This window comes from Engraulis encrasicolus, chromosome 18 (assembly GCF_034702125.1).
Source record: "Engraulis encrasicolus isolate BLACKSEA-1 chromosome 18, IST_EnEncr_1.0, whole genome shotgun sequence".
NCBI lineage: Eukaryota > Metazoa > Chordata > Actinopteri > Clupeiformes > Engraulidae > Engraulis > Engraulis encrasicolus.
The window spans coordinates 23885284-23902861 of NC_085874.1; the positions used below are offsets into that span (position 1 = coordinate 23885284).

Consider the following 17578-nt stretch of genomic DNA (forward strand, 5'->3'; position numbering starts at 1 on the left):
TTGACTACATGCGTTTTTCTCACATTACTTTAATGAAAAGTTTAGCAAAGGCAAAAACTCAAATGGGTTTCAGTTCAACAAAATACTAATTCCTCTAATTGTTGGTATTCAAAGCACAGCCTTCCAAGAGATGGTCGAGTCATTTACAAAGAGCAATCTTGATTCAAAAACAGTATTGTGAACAATACAAACAGTATATTTCCCTCTCAGAACAGTTCTTCAGACAGCAGTTGAAACGTGGTAGATAAACAATTATAAAAACAAAGCAGAGAATACAGTCTTCTTTAAAACACCTGCATCATTAAATACCATCCTTTATTTATTTTATTCATTTGCCAGAAAGCTGATATAAACAAATCAAAAAAAGGCACAAATAAGAAAATGGACAGTGAAAAGTACTGGTCTATGCTGAAATAAATATATTTTGCACACCTATTCTAAAATCTCTCTGAAGAATTTATTGTCACAAATATGCGACCCGCAGTTCCGTCCAACTAGTGACCACGGTGATAAGATTAACAAAATTACTGTTTGGGGAAAGGGGGCGGTGAAAAAAAAAGGACAGAGTTGACTTTCCGTTTTTCTGGAAGTGTGGGTTTCCCTAGTCAGCTAGGCAAATCAGTCACACCTTACATGAACTACGGCAGTGACTAGAAAACTGGGAACAGAATGAAATAAGGAAACCACTTAAAGAAAAAAAAAGAAAAAAATGGAGGAGCATGATTAAAAAATAAAGCTCAAGATTGAACTGAAATCAACAGTAGAGCACATGATGGGGGAGGGGGGTGTCCAGCCAAAAAAAAGGGAGCAAGGAAGACTTCCTTTTTTTTCTTATTTTTAAGAGCACAGTTTGGTACAGTGAGTAACCCCATGCCTGCCTCAAATTATTACTATGGTGCCTGAGCTTTCAGGAAATAAATATAAAAACAGCCAAAACAAAAAGAGAAGAAAAAAAACCCCACCATGTGCCATCTTTAAACATTTGGAAGTAATTAGGTGTCAGGAAGTTTGAACAGACATCGTTACCGGCTAGCAAAATGGCAAGTTGAACTGACAAACACGGAATCATAGAGCCTCCTTGGTAAAGCTAAGCATGGTGTGGAATGGGGACAAGCACAAAACACAAAACACCTCCGCCAGCTCCACTGAACTCAATCTAAAAGGTGATGACACACAGGGCAACTTTTCTCGAGCAGTGTTGATGGGCAACAACATGATTGGATCCTACTGTTCCCAATAAAATGACTGAGAAAATATTTCTCAATATTTTTGCTGACTACAGATCCAAGGTCTCCACATAAAAGTGATGTGGTGCTCAACTGTCCAAATAAAATCTTTCAGTATCATTTCCCAAAAGCCTCGCCCAAAAATGTGCGTAGTGTATCATTACCTTAAGAGCGGAAGGGGTGGCAGCGGTGTGTGTGTGTGTGTTGGGGTAAACACAAACAGAACTGAAAGTGAAGCCAATAACATACAGCTAAAATTCACATTGGGTTATATAATGTTCTTTAAAAACAAAGGTGGTGGGGGAGGGGGTGGGGTGCTGAATGGCATATTTTGGAGACTGGCCAACAAAACGGCACCATCTGCATCTTCTTACTTGTAATTAGCCACATTGCACATTCTGCTCTTGGAACGCTTACAATAAATCAGACTAGCACTTCGGTAGGTCTTCGGTAACTGTGTGTAGTGTTTGTTCGTTTGTTTGTTTTAAGAAGAAGAAGAAAAAAAAAACACACACATTAAAAAGGTCCATCTCCTTTGTCAACCATCCTGTTTAACCAATGGCAGGCCATGGGGCTTTATCAGGCTGGGGACGGGGACAAGACTAGGCACGTTTTACTGAGTGGCAGGAATTAGAACAAACGAGAGTAACTGGAATTGGGAATCTAGTACCACAATGTGCTAATGTGATGCCGATAAAAAGAAATGTGCAATCAAAACAAAGGCTATGGTCACCTCCGTGCTTGTTTCACAGGCACTTTTGAAGTAAATGTACTTCAAATTGCTCTCCTTTACCCACTTAATTTTTTTTGTTTTAAAATTTTTGCGTTTCATACCTTATTTATTTTGGTCAACCCATAGGAACTGATAACTGTCTGGATGGGTGATGAGTTTTCAACATGGTCCGCTGTCCATAGACGCTTTCTGCTTTTGTTGTTCTTGGATGGATTTTGTTTTGACGGTGATCCGGGTGATGATACAGATTTTCTTTTCTTAACCTTGGTTGTAAATCTTGATGTAATCGGTTAGCGATCTACTGCCTGTCACTGGCAGCGTGTGTGTGTGTGTGTGTGTGTGTGTGTGTGTGTGTGTGTGTGTGTGATTAAGTGTTTTTTTTTACAACTCAATTTTCTCTTCTTGGTTTTAAAGGGGCGTCATTGTATTCCCACACGTCTGCCCATCACACACCAATTGAAATGCATAAAGTCCCCACAGGTGTGATGGGTCTTAAAATGACAGTCCCAGTATGGCTGTCCAGTTTGTTTTCGCACTTTTGTTTCCCCACTCGTTTGCCTTCCTCTTCTGTCCTCTTCAGGGATGCATTTCTCGACAGCATCATTGCTAAGTTAGCAACCTCGTAGGTTGCCAATGGGAAATTGCGTTGAAACCGAGTAAGTTGCTAAGTGGATAGCAACGACACTTTCGAGAAATGGGGTCCACCAGGGTTGGTGCGGCGCTGTGCTTACCACTCCGCATCCCCTATGGCTTTGGAGAAGACGTAGTCCCTCCCATTCAGATTCATGATGCCGTCTTTCAGGGTGAACTTCCACTTGTTCTTGCTTCTGTGGATCTGGACGCAAAAACAAAATGGGGTTTTAAAATGAAAATGTAATTATGAAAATGTACCTTGATTATTTGCTGTGCTCTGTTAATTTGCTATCTTCTTATTTGGTATCTGTTATTTGTTGCTGTATTGACAAACTAGATGCAGAAACAGAAATGTGGGGCTTTAAAATGGGGCCATTGTGAAAATGTACCTTGATTATTATTATTATTTTCTTTTTTTGCTGTGCTCTGTTAATTTGTTAACTTGTTATTTGTTATCCGTTATTTGTTGTGGTATTGACAAACTAGATGCAGAAACAACAATTTGGGGTTTAATGCAAAAAATGTGCCAGTGTGCGTTTTATTTGAGAACAGTCTGGCAGTGTTCCGGCAGACCTACCTTGTCATATTGGCAAACTACTACATTCTCTGTATCGAAAAGCTCCTGGTCTTCTTCATCGCTGACATCATCTTCGCTGTTCAAGGGTTCCTGAGGAGGGACATAAAAAAAAGATATATTTCCAGCCCTTTCAACCAGATATGTTTTTCTCCCAAAAAGTTAATTTACCACAGTAAAAATGTTGCCACATCAGAGGTACAACGTTGTCTTGGTAATGCCATGGAAACCAAGAGAATAAGTACTTTCTAGACCTTTCAAAGAAACAGTATTTCCCCCATATCTAAAAGAAGAACCGGATGGCTAAAAACTTTTTTGGGTTAAGCTATACGGGCAGGCAAAAAAAAAAAGCTGCAAAACCACAAAAGTGACTTCACACCTGTATATGTCTGTGCGCATGCTTTTTGTGTTCCTCTGTTTGGTTCTAGTACGAAAGGTTAACATTTGAAAATAGACTTACAACATGCTAAAATACATCTTTTTAGAAACCAAGGACAATTAATTTTGATTTAATCAATTTTGATAGAATGAGGGTATAAAAGGTCAAAAATGTCAAAGTAACTGTAAAAACATGAATTACAAATGTCAACCTGAAAGCCTCCTGTTGTCAACCTACTGTTCAACCTGTACATTTTCCACAAATATATTCTTGATTTACAGGACATTTCATAGTGACCCAGTTACAGTCCTCTATTTCAATGTGCTTTTCTTCCAGTATTAGAAAGATCTGTCCAAAGTAATTTAGAAAATGGGAAGAGTTTTCAGGATTCTTCCTGCCATACATTGCAAAAACACGTAACAATTTCATTTGATCTAATTCAAAGGGATATCTTGACATTCAGTAGCTGACGTACATTTGCATACATACTTTTGTGAATGAATATTTTATTTTTCTCATTATCTTGTCGCCACCTGGCATGTTTGGGGGCAATCTGTCGTTACTTTTCAAAAAATACATATTGAATCACTATTTGAAGTTCCACTACACTAGCGTGGCTACAAAATAGAGACTTGTATATGGGGGCCCTCTACTAGGTATAACATCTCAGACATGCTATAGCATTACTCTGCATTCAGGCCCCTCAGATCTACGGACAAAGGTCTCCCCCAGGTTGGCCGATCCCGTCTGACGGAAAAAGGGGGCGTGCTTTTGAAATTGCAGCTCCACGCCTCTGGAACAGTTAACCTCCCGATGTTAGATCTGCTCCCACAACTTCTGCTTTTATATCTAGACTTAAAAACCTACCATATATACATTGGCCTTTGCCTCTTAGATCTTAGTTTCTTTTATTTTGCTTTTATTGTACCTCATGTATACTTTTAGCCCTTGTCCCTATAGTTTTAACCTCCTCTTTCCTTTAAGACATTGGTTTTAAACACTTTATGTATCTAAATTGTTCTAAGCTCACTTTATGCATCTTATTAGTCAATGCGGTCAGTGCTGCAACTGTACACTGCATGCAGACGATTTTCTTTGTGTCTATTGGAATGCTTCTAAAATGCGCCATTAATATGCTTCATTTAGTTTAGTTTATTGCTTATTTGACAGGGACCATGTACAAGACAGAATCTAGTACCAGAGTTAGCTAGAAGCTAGTTTACATCTGTGGTCCATGGGCAGGGAGCTAAAAAAAAAACACTAATTAAAACATAGACAATACATGCACTGTTGTTGCCACTACAAGTCACAAATTGGAGCAGCAACAGAATCCTACTAAAACATACAAAAACATGTACAATCACATTATCACAACAAGGCAATACACACATGATTATGACCATGCCATATGGCAGTGCTTACTGTAACAAAGCACAATGATCAGTGGTCACATTTTTGATTAGTCTTAAGCCATCTTTTTAGTGATAAATTAAACTGGTTAAAGCTTACACTGTCCCTGATAAAAACTGGAATTGCATTCCATTTTTCAATTGCACTAACAGAAAAGGCTGATAGACCAAAGGAAGTCTTCCTGTATCCCACATAACAATCGCCTCTGACAGAGGACCTTGACACTCTTAATTTATCTCTGCAGCGTGATATGCATTGCTTAAGAGGTGGTGGTGCAAGATCATGAGTAATTTTATACATTTAACACATATCAGCAAAATAGATAAAACTATCAAAGGACAGTAAGTTGTACTTTGAAATAATGCTACAGTGATGATACTTTCTTGGCTTTTTGCCCAGAACCTTCAAAGCCATTTTGAGAGAAACTAATGGTTGTATGGTGGTAGATTTGCTTGATCTATTTATCTAGTTAGTTTCATTCTAACCAGCCTCTGTGCAGCACTTTGGTCAGTTTTGCTCTGTTTTAAATGTTCATAAATAAAACTTGCATACTAAAATGCTTTACGAAGACCTTTTTGGATTCTGCACTACACAGACCCTCACAGACAGACAGACATGCACGCATGCACATACGCACCTCCTCCACCTGGCCATCCTCCCCGCCATCTTTGTCCTTGTCCTCATCTTCGTCCTCGTCGTACTCCTCCTCCTCCTCGTCCTCCTCCTCTGAGGAGGTGTCCCCCGCCCCGTCCACCTGCAACATCATGGGAGGCTGCTGCTGCTGAGGCTGCTGCTGCTGCTGCTGTTGTTGTTGTGGCGCCACCTGCTGGAGCTGCTGCTGCTGCACGGCCTGCACCTGTGCTGCTGCAGCTGCCTGCGCAGTCTGCTGCGCTGCCATCGTCGCCGTCTGCATCACCTGGGGGGCATACTTTATCAGCGTCACACAAGAGCCCTTGTGGGGGGTGCACTGTCGCACCTGAAACTGGTCCAAACGGCTAAGTCACCATACAATGGGGCACCTAAGTCACGCCCTTCTACTTCCGATCCATGGGGCAGGAGCTCGCAAAATTTTGAATGCGAGTTAATGGAGCGAGTCAAGCTAAATCCTCATCCCGTTTGGCATGTGCTCCGGATTTCACATATGATGACAGTGAATTTGAAAGGTTTGGATTTGCGTCGTAAGACCACTCATTTTCGTCACGCAAGAAACGTTATTTTAGCTTTTGTGCAAAACTGTGTTGGAGACTACACTTGCGCCTCGCATATCTGACGTGAACCGAGGCACAGCCAACCCTACCGCTGCACCGTGGCTTAAGTGGCTGCACGTCGGACATGCGACGTCTGTTGTGTAGTCCAAATAATTACATATTTTTCCACACTCACAACTCAAAAATCGCTTGCCAAGTGAAGTCAACAAGCACACCATTGGTTGTTATTAATTATGAGGCACAGCATATGTGTGATCGACGGGGAAATGCGAGGTGGGTCGGAAAATAGCTTTGATCAGTCCATTACAGCCCAGTCAAAAGTTTTTCCGTTGCCAGCCCCAGAAGCCGCCCGGAAGGGGTGGAGACTTAGGTGCCCCATTACACCGGGGACCCGGATTCGATTACGGCCCTGGGATCATCCCCCAACTGTGTCTGCCTCTCACTTCCTGTCAACAAACTCTTTATAAAACAAAGGCTGCTGCAGCTGCTGCTGCTGCTGCAGATGCCACCTGCTGCACAAGTTGCTGTGCTGTCACGGTCACTGTCTGCATCACCCATGGGGTATTAGCGTCGGAGTAGCCAGGCCGTGCCCTCCTAGTGACGCAACCCCTTCAGCGTTGCTACTAGTCAGGTCAAGAGCAATGCAAGTACTTTCTGAGCACCAGAAAAAAAACGTGAACTCCTCCCACATTGTCGGGAAGCAAACAAGTATTAGCAAATGAAGGGAGGTGGGTCAACCATGCCATTTGGGAAATGTTAATTGTTATGCTCTTGGTCACGTTAAGTCTCAGAGATTTGAAAGTCGATGATAATCAGGATAGCGTCAGAGGTGACTAATAAGGAAGATGAAAAAAAAATCATAAGGAGTTTCTTCCGGAGTCAATATGACGCAAGGTTCTTAGCTGCCATGCCCCTTTTTGGAGACTTCAGGGAACTAGTGGGAGGTTCAAAATAAATGCATTTTAATGGAAAAGTCGCACCTATTTAGGAGACTTGGTCCCACTTTGCATTGGTGACACATATGCTTTATCTTGGTCTACCATATTGGCAATCTTTGTTGCCGTCACACAAAGGTGCACAAGTCACGTTCAGATGTACTAAAACAGACTAGACGTGGAAAACTGCGGATCTCCACGCGAATTTCAGGGCTGCTGTGGAAGTTGCCCTAAGCGTGGAAGTTGCCGTAACTGGTGCATTTCGTCTTTTTGGCGGCACTCGGAGCCATGCAGCGCAACTACATGTGCTGTATGCGGTCGGAAATATTGCAAAAATGCAGCCAGTTAAATGTGGATTTGAATGTTGAGAAGCGCGACTTAAAAAAAAAAAAAAAGAAGAAACCCACCTCAACCATATTATTGTTGAGACAGCTGGTTAAAATGAAGCGGACTCATGAAACTATCCTGGAATTAGGCTACAACAAAATTGGATGCCCATCAGCAGTATTACTTCAAGTAGGCTATTTGGCAGCTATTACAATAAACATTGAATATTTTCTGGACTACATCTGCGATGTGTCTTCTCGCATTTGTTGGGAACGTCCTCTCCGCAGTGCTCGTTTTTCCCTTTTAATAAGGCTAGGCTACTGTAAAATCAGTCCATCAATTAACAGGAGAATTTTTAACTGAGTATTGGTTGCAGGTTATTTATAGGTTACATGTGGCATATGTGTGCATGCGTAATCTTTCATATTTATACCAGACATAAAAGTTTATTTCTCGGCAGCCTTGGCGACTGCCTCATCGCAATGTGCTTTGATGTAGGCCTAATGCTAATGAAAACCTGCATTGTACTGCAGTATAACATGAAGTATTACCAATGCCTGATTTGATACACGCCAGAGTAATTTTGTTAGGCTATTGCGCGCAGCCTTTTCCCTTTTAAATTGGCTACCTCAGAAACAGCGCCTTCATCTCGCATCATGAAAATGTATTTCCCGCGTTCCCTTTCCCATTCTTCCAACCAATGAATGCACACAAATGGGTCTGTTAATACTAATTAGAATATTCATATAGAATATTTAAGGGAGGAGGCAAGGTGGAGACTTGGGCCCATGTGTGCTCGTGCATGTGCGCAAGATTTCATGGCAAAACCTGGTTACGCACTTATTGATACATCCGGATTTTTTTTCTGCAAGTAACTTTCAAGATTTTCGCGTCCGCACTTTCTTGGTAGGAAATCCACGCACTTCTTAGTACATGATGCCCCAGGAGATGGGAAAACTCCACACTGACTGACTAACCCGGGCTGAAGTTGCCCAAGGGCTAGATTGAGTGCTCATGCTAGAGCCTCAAAGTTTCAACGTATACCAGCTGTGCACCAACCTCACTTTCTGTAGATGGTTGGGTTCCACCTTGCTTAACCCATTGTGTCATGGAGCGACATATACGCTGCATTATGGGTATGTTAGAGCTGTATGTGGGTATGTTAGAGCTGAATGAACACATTCTAGTGCAAAATGAAGGAAGGAATGAATGAAACTTATTTCATGTTTTATGTTCTTTGGAGCCTGAGATATTTAGGTTTTAATAGGGAGAGGGCACCTATTCCCAAAAAGGGCTTAGGCTAAAATGGGTTAAACAATTATCTGGAGCTACGCCAAAGGCCTAGTTGTCAAAAAACCTTAGTTTGTTTACATTTCAAAAAAACATCTTGATAAATTCCCAAAAACATCCAAAAGGTTATGCGACATCAGCAGACAACTAGCAAACAGTGATATCTTATGGGAAAATACTTGGAGTAGGCCTATGTTAAGATTTTTTTTTTATCATTAGAATCGCTCAGATGTCGGAAAGGGCTGTGCCAAAAAATGCAGCATCACCGGGGACTGACAAGTCAAGGGTAACGTGAGCATGAAATGAAGGAGAGGATTGTGCACATCCCAGGGAAAGGTACAGGACGAAGGTCAACTAGTTTTCAGAGTGAGGAGTCCGCACACTTAGAATCCTTTTTGTTGTGTTTCATTTTTTCATGGCAGGATTGAATCTGAAGAAGACTGTTGAGGTCGAAACGTTATCTTGCCATGAAAAAAATTAAATACAACAAAAAGGATTCTAAGTGTGCGGACTCCTCACTCTGAAAACTAACGTGAGCATGAAACACTTACTTGTGCATTCTGTGGAACTTTGTTTCCAGCGAGGACTATCTGCTGGGGCTGAATGATGACTCCTGTTTGCTGGGGGATGCCGCCCTGTAATGGCGCGAGGACCTGTGCAATGAGACAAAGGGAACAATTTACTAGGAATGCACGATGCCACTTTTTTTTGAAAACCGATACGACAACGAGTACATACCGAGTACAGATACAATGAAAATATATGCACAGCCCTGGTCTTTACACCTGTGATTTGTTTTAGTCTTTTTGCATGTAAATTTAAAATGTTAGAAATGTGAGGAAGTACACACGCGCATGCAGCCTGGCGCATGCGGCAACGCGTGCAGCCACACGCACACTAACGCCTTAAGGTGGCACTGTAGTAGTGTGGCCTTAGTGGCGCCTCTGAAGACTTTTTAATCCATACTAGGGCCGTGCGACTTGTGTAATGGTCTGACTTGACCTCTGGATAAGCAACTGTCCATGCACGCACCATTTAAGACTAATTTAGATGTCAGCTAAGGGCATGGACCATAATCCAACTTGATCCATGAACAGACTTGAGACTCCTCTGCGAGTTCCTCTTGGTCATCGTGAAGTTAATAACTCTTACAGTTTGTTCAGATGGGGAATGACCAACACGCCAGAACACAAGCCATGATGGGACATTTGTAAACGTGTTACTATTGGTATTTGCCAAAATGAATCATGTCATTGCAGTCAAGTTAACTCCTTTTTAACTTCACTTTTTCACCACGATTGCCCAAGGCGTCATCAAGATGGCCACCAAGTTAGGCAACATGATTATCAATATGAACACTAAATACCATGTGTGCGTTCCAATATGCAACCTTGCGTCCTCCACTTGTGCTTGTGGCATCGTACCAGGAAGTAATGCGTCATGATGACATCACTGACAACAGCATTATATTTAAATATCTTGCAAGAGCTCAATTGTAAAGTAATCTTCTCATTTGCAAACTGGATGGTGAATGCAGAATAGTCCCAAAAAAATAGTTTTGGCTAGGCTGACAACAGGTGCGTGTCACCAAAAGAAATAGGGGGGGAGTGGGAGGGGGTTATGTGGTGGAGGGTACCTGATATATGATGGGAACTTGGAAGCCACCAGAAGAGATGTCCGGTCATAAATTCTCTTTAAAGGGGAGGTCTGCGGAGTCTGAGGGGAGTTGTGTTGTGTGATGGAGGGTACCTGTTGTATGACAGGGGCTTGGGGCGCTGAGGGTACTTGCATGGAGTGTGTGGTGTAGTTGTGTGTTGGAGGGCTTGCACGTCACCAAAATTAATTGGGGGGGCATGTAGAGGGCTTGGACGCCACCAGAAGTCATCATTTCTCTTTAAAGAGAGTACTGAGGGTACTAGCATGGTGTGTGTGGTGTAGTTGTGTAGTGGAGGGTACCTGTTGTATGACGGGAGCTTGGACGCCGCCCGGCTGCATCTGGGGCAGGACCTGCTGCTGGACCACCAGCTGCTGCTGGGGCTGGATGATGTACTGCGCCCCGTTAGCCGCACGCACCACCTGCAGGATCTGACCTGGAGACCGACGACACCGGAGAGGAGAGGCAGAGAGTTGGAGATGTTTAGAGTCTAAACACAGACACAACAGCCAACGTACGTACGATAGGGTGCATCAAACGCCCCAACTTTGGAAAATCAAGTGGGTTCACCTCACCATTCACTGCAATTCACAACGTCTTTTCAAATTTTGATTTTCCAAAGTTTGATTTTCCAAGGGGCATTTAATGCACATCGAGTCACAACAAGCGTCTGAGTCTGTAGTTAGACTAGTTTAGTCTTTGTCCCAAAGGTTATTCATTTTTACATCAAACCAGGTTTTTTTTTAATATTTGTGATGCACATCTCACATACATGCAGGTTGGGAGGTTACTTAAACCACTGTGGTGGTACCCCAAAAGTCGGTTCGTGAAATAACTTTGCAGAAACATTGAATGTACCAATGGAAGACATGTAACAACGGATGGAGACATTCAATATCAAACATCTGAAATTTCTATGAAGGAATGTAAAACCTTTTCAAAAACATGTACCTGGTCAGGTTAAAACACCGTTCTACTCAGCCGTAACTGAACAACCAGCAATCATATCCAAACAACATCTGTCCTTGTTAGCATTTATGCGACTGTGCGGGCAAAGGGAGCGTTGTGGGTTTTATTCACCCAAGTGCCATTTCCACATCATCACCTCCCATGCAACCCCCACTGAGACTGAAACCAGCTGGGCACCGCCGTATTGCAGGGCTTGAATATGCATGGGCAGCTCTGGCCCATTGCTGCCTATGGTGTGTGTGTGTGTGTGTGTGTGTGTGTGTGTATTACCTTGACTTGTAATGATCTGCTGGTAGGGCCCGACACCTGTGGGCAACGCCAGTGTGGCTGCAGTGGCTGCGGCGCTCTGTAAAAGGTAATGTGTCAAAAGAAAGGCGTGAATGAGACATTCAATCCTCGCAAATTACTCAGTAGCAGCACAGGCCACCATCATAGCCTTCATCATAGTCAAGAAAACATAAGAGTGGGATGCAGTCAACTAGGGCCGTCACAATATTCAAGAAGTCAATATATTGTACCAAGTATAATAAGTTATATTTGCGTGCTTTTGTTTTCCTCGTCACCCTGTCTTTCTCTACCCAAGAGACTGAATACTGATAGGCACATTTCACTCAGCGCCATGATGCTATCGATCTGCCTTATCTATCCATAATCGGTCTGTCTTTAGCAAACCATGCCGTGACGCTTTCAAAATTAAAAGTGGGTGTATTCGCATTTTAATTAGGGTGTATTCGCATTTTAAATAGGGTGTATTCGCATTTTAATTAGGGTGTATTCACATTTTCATACCATTCTCATTATATTGTTTGAAAATGACGACGAGTACGGCAACATTATCGTTTATCGCAATAATTTCTTGGTCAATTTATCGACCATCAAATTTTGTTTTTGTGACAGCCCTACAGTCAACAGAGGCACCGACTGGGGATCCAGGTGCACTGAGAGGGTGGGGTAGAATTGGGTCCTCATGATATTGTATGTATTGGGTGGGAGAAGGACTTTCAAAGGACTCAGCTGGGCCCAGCTAAAACTTTCAACCAAGCTAAGGGGTTGATTTACAAATGTACAGTAGGCCTACAGCTGGGTTTAAGATTTTACGGATTTTAAGGGTTTAAAGGGTTTAAAAGGGCAAAATGTAAAATAAATTAATAAATAAAAAGCACGGGTGAGACAGACTTAAGCTTAAAGGGTAACTCCTGCCAATTTCAATGTGCTGTTGTATTGCTCACGCTACCCTTGACTTGACAGTACCCGGTGATGCCACATTTTTCGGCTCAGCCCTTTCCGAGATATGAGCAATTCTAATGGGGGCAGCGTTTGTTTACATTTAAAAAAAAATGAAACATAGGCCAACTCCAAATATTTTTCCCAAACGGTACTGCTGTTTGCTAGTTGTCTGCTGATGTTTTGTAACCTTTTGGATGTTTTTGGGAATAAATAAAAATGATTTTTTTGAAATGTAAACAAAGAGCTGCCCCCATTACAATGAACGGGATCTTGGAAACGGCTGAAGAAGGAAAAAAAACTCAGGCACTGACAAGTCCAGGGTAGTGTGAGCATTACAACTGCATGTTGAAATTGACTGAACTGTCCCTTTAAAGAAATGCGGTCATTGAAGTCATGCTAGTTCCTTCCATCCTTTTCTCTGGCCTCAGCCTAGTGTCACAAGGCCTAATGTCATCGATTACGGGTTTTTTTTTACTCAATATCTTGCAAAAACATAAATCAAAAGCCATTCTCTTTTCTTTGTTTTGTTTTGGAGGAATGCATTTACTTTATTTCATGTTTATTGTGTGATCATTCACACACTATACCACTTTTACCTGAGCAGAAAACTGATCTTTGTTTTCTACAGTCATGACTTCTCAATAAAATGAAAAATGTTGATCACAAAAAAAAAGTCATTCTCTTGGTGGCAAAAAAAAAGACGTGATCTGTCTCCACAGAGGACTGGCATCAACTAGGCAAGAGAGGGAGGAGGAAACGCCAATGACTTTCAGCCAGAGAGACGGACAATAATGAGGCAGGTTACTAACTGGCCACCCGCCACCTTTATCCCGTCTGAGCACAGTGAACATCTCTAATCTCCTGAGCCACACCCCCTCCCCTCCCCTCCCATCTGGCCTCAAAATACAACACCCGCAACCACCAGGCCAATACATGGGCTCTGAATGTTTGTAAACACGATGTTATGAGGAGGGGCAAGACACTGGCAGCCAACTACGTGCGCTATTTATTTGACCGACAGCGGTTTGCAACAATCAGAGGTTGAGTTGTGCACAGATAGTTTCGCGCAGTCAGGTTATAAACAAACTTTGGAACCCATGTATAGCTACATCTATTACTATGCTTCCCTCCCAATGTGGAGAGAGAGGGAGAGAGAGAGCGAGAGCCAGAGCCAGAGAGAGACAGAGCCAGAGCCACAGTGCTAGTGGGGACCACAGTGTAAACCAAAGACGTACCATTCCTGTTGCATTCATAGCCTGGAGAATCTTGGGGTCTTGAACGATAACTTGCTGCTGTGGAGCTGCATAGGAGAGGAGATGGGAGAGTTAGAGGAGACATAAAACAACGCTTCCAACTCTACAATGAAAAGACAACAAAAAGAAAGCCAGTCTTCACATCTGAACACTTTGTTTTTCTAATGAAAATTGTAATTAAATGTAATTTAATGTAATTTCACTAAAAAGATGTAATAAAATAAAATCCTTGATTGTCCAAGAGACAGAAAAGGGTCAAATCAGTGCGTGTCTAACGCTAGGGACACATTGCAGGCGAAACGAACGAGGCGAAGAGAGGCAAAATTTAGTGTTCCATTCTGACGCTCAACCGTCACCAGGTCGTCGCGGCGAATCAAATGGAATGAAACGGTCATGTTCTTGATTTGATTGGCTGCCGCCAGGCGAAATTTGCTCCTCATTTGCATAATATTAAACTTGGTTTAATAATTTAACTTCGCTCCTGTTCGCTTGCTTTCGCCTCCCTCATAGGAATGAATGGCGAAGTTCGCTTCGCTTGGCCAAATTCGCGTCTATGTCCCTACCTTAAGTGCCCCATAAAGTAAGGAAAGAAAGGAGTCACCGGAGCATCTTCAGATGTGGAAGTTTACTTGTTTTAAAATAAACTTCCACATCTCAAGATGCTCCAGTGACTCCATTCTTTCCCTGCATTTACTAGTCCTTTCCTGTGACGCACCAGATTGTGAAGTGCAGTGCAGGAGCATGGAGGATCTGTCTTTTCTAAGTGCCCCCATAAAGTAATTACCGGTAAGTGGCCCTTTCCAGCCAAAGCATCTTCCTAAAAACCCAATAATGGACTCAGAACGGCAGAAGCACAGTAACCCAGCATGTATTCCCAAATATGATAAGCATGGTTATCCACTGCAAGAACTGGACAAATTAGTGCTAGTTCTAAACAGGACATTAATTGTGTCAAAACCAGCAAAAACCTCTTAAAATCAACTCCCAGTAATTCACTTGATGCCAATGACGCATTAGCATAAATTAGTCAACTCAGTTGTTTATGGCCATGGAAAGCAATTTTCTGTATGTTTGTTTGTTTGTTTTTTTATTAGATCCCCATTAGCTTTTGCTTTTAGCATTAGCTATTCTTCCTGGGGTCTTTCTCAGTTGTTCATTAAAAATTACAAATATCAGCCACACAGCGTGGCGACAAACACAACATAGGCTACATTGTATTCTTTTTGTGGTCCTTCTAATCAACCATTAACAAATATCCATTACACAGAGTGATAGTAAACATGACATACATATCTACTACATCAAGAGGGAAACAGCAAAACTAAAATAAAATACAAAGAGAAAATAAATAAAATAAATAACACAAACGATACATAGGTGCTTTCTTGAAGTTACAAGGCAGGCAGACAAGACAGCTAAGAGAAAGCAGCAGAAAAAGAAAAAAGACAGCAAAAAGACAGCAAAACTACACAGAGCTGCTATTCATATAATAATTTTTGATTTGCACTTTGAAGGCATGAATATTTAGCTGCGTAATATTATGAGGTAATGTGTTCCATTGATGCATTGCCCTGTACATAACAGAACGTTGCATTGCTGTGCTGGAGCTGGGTAAGGTGAAACACCCACCAACTGCATGTCTTGTAGAATGTGTATGGACTAGTGAACTAAACCACAACTTTCTGTATATTATCAGAGGTGATTTTGTAATAATGAGACTCTTAATAAAAACCATAAGTAGAGACAAAAGTCTGTTTCTTACATTTGACCAACCTAAAGATTTGTGCATTTTAATGACATTTGTTCTCCAATTACACGAAAGAGCTACTCTTGCTGCTTTATTCTGGACCAGCTGTAATTTCCTTATATTACCACAAGATGTAGAAGACCAGACAATAGAACAGTAATCCAGGTTAAACCAGAGCCTGAATTACTTGTTTAGCAAGTGTGTGTGTGTTAAATACAGTGTTTTTTTTTAAATTATTATTATTTCTTCTTTTTCCTGCTCATTTTATTTCTATGTATATGTTGTGTGTCTGCCTATTGGGCCCTGAGCCTGTAATAAAGTTTATATAAGTTTATATATATAAATACTTAGCACATCTTTTAAGTAAGGGTTAACGTTCGGCGAGAAGGTCGCTACCGTGGAATAGCAGCACGACAGAGAGAATCTTTAGACCCCGACGCGGAGCGGAGGGGTCTTGTTCTCTCTGAAGTGCTGCTATTCCACAAAGCGACCGACTCGCCGAAAGTTAACCCGCTTATTATATGGATATACTTAAATGATTCACACATGGCGGGGACATGTCTTTAGGCCTATTTAATGTTAAGATTGTTGCTGCGCAAAACAAAACAGTGCCGTTGTGGAACACCGCTAGGCAACAGCTAGGTAGCCAGGACAACAGGTGTTGTCTATCACAGCAGCTGATTAGAGTGACAAAAGACCGGACCCCTTGCGGAGTGATATGAAACATTCGCTTTAGCCACTGACTTGTATACAAGCCAGTGGCTTTAGCAGTGAACGTCTTGTTGCCATTGACAGCGGTAGCCAGGACAACGCTGTCTATCACAGCAGCTGATTAGAGTCTTGTTGAAAAGTCGCTTTAGCAGTGAAAAGTCTTGTTGCCATTGACAGCGGTCTGTTATAGACCAACCCGTCCGTTATCGAAAAATAACAGACGTCCGAACGTTGGGGAGCCCCGTTGAAATGAATGGAGCATTCGACAGATGACGTCACAACCATATAATAATTATTGCTAATGCATTTCCCATTTTAGTGACAACCCTCTGTATTTGCTTGTCCCAAGATAGTTTAGTCAATTACAACACCTAAAAGTTTGACGTCTTCTACTTGTTGTATCACTGTATTATTTATTGCAATATTCAACATTGGTTTAGAATTGAAAGAATGCTTAGTACCGAGTACAATACAATTAGTCTTAGACACATTTAGTATCAGTTTATTTTTGTTAATCCAGTCAACAACATTCGCTGTCTCACTTGCAAGTTTTTCATTTAAATCCTCCACAGTCGCTGCAGCTAAATATATAGTGGAATCGTCAGCATACATTGAAATATTGGCCTTAGTTAATACCAATGGCAGGTCATTAGTAAATATAGAGTAAAGAAGAGGGCCTAAGCAGCTGCCTTGAGGCACCCCGTGCTTCACAGGTATGATGTCTGAAAAGCTTCCATTGAAATAAACCATTTGTTTCCTGTTACTTAAATAGCTATTGACCCAAAGCAAAGCTGACTCAGTGAAGCCATAATATTTCAGTTTTTCCAACATAAGTTCATGATTAAGAATATCAAATGCTGCAGAAAAATCCAAAAGAACGGCACCTATAATGTGACTCTGATCCATTCCCTGCAACCAGTCATCCAGCATTTGTGTTAAGGCTGTAGCAGTTGAATGTTTATTCCGGTATGCATGCTGGTAAAGGGTCATGAATTCATTTTTAACAAAATAACTCTGAATCTGCTCATGAGCAATTTTCTCCATTATTTTACTTAAGATCGGCAACAAACTAATGGGTCGACTGTTCGTCTCTGAGAAAGGCAATTTATTATTCTTTGGTAAAGGCACAACTTTGGATATTTTCCATAATTGTGGACATTTATTTTCCTTGAAACATAAATTAATAATGTGTGTATACCAGATAGTTTTCCAACTTCAGATTGTGAGGTGATTCTACTTTCTAACTTGTCTATTTTTGTCATGAAATAATTATCTAAATGATTAGTAATTTCAACTGGCTTT

At 41.6% G+C, this 17578-nt stretch overlaps 1 protein-coding gene across 1 annotated transcript in view; it reads right to left on the reverse strand.

Moving 5' to 3' along the window:
• Positions 1-17578, reverse strand: part of LOC134468185 (transcription initiation factor IIA subunit 1-like) — a 17718-nt gene continuing 140 nt past the window's right edge. The window contains exons 2-8 of the mRNA XM_063222123.1: positions 13801-13865; positions 11609-11684; positions 10672-10805; positions 9267-9368; positions 5593-5871; positions 3170-3259; positions 1-2794 (exon numbers count right to left, since the gene is read on the reverse strand). Coding sequence (XP_063078193.1) covers positions 2687-2794; positions 3170-3259; positions 5593-5871; positions 9267-9368; positions 10672-10805; positions 11609-11684; positions 13801-13865 — 854 coding nt within the window. The 3' untranslated portion in view covers positions 1-2686. The remainder of the gene's footprint in view (positions 2795-3169; positions 3260-5592; positions 5872-9266; positions 9369-10671; positions 10806-11608; positions 11685-13800; positions 13866-17578) is intronic.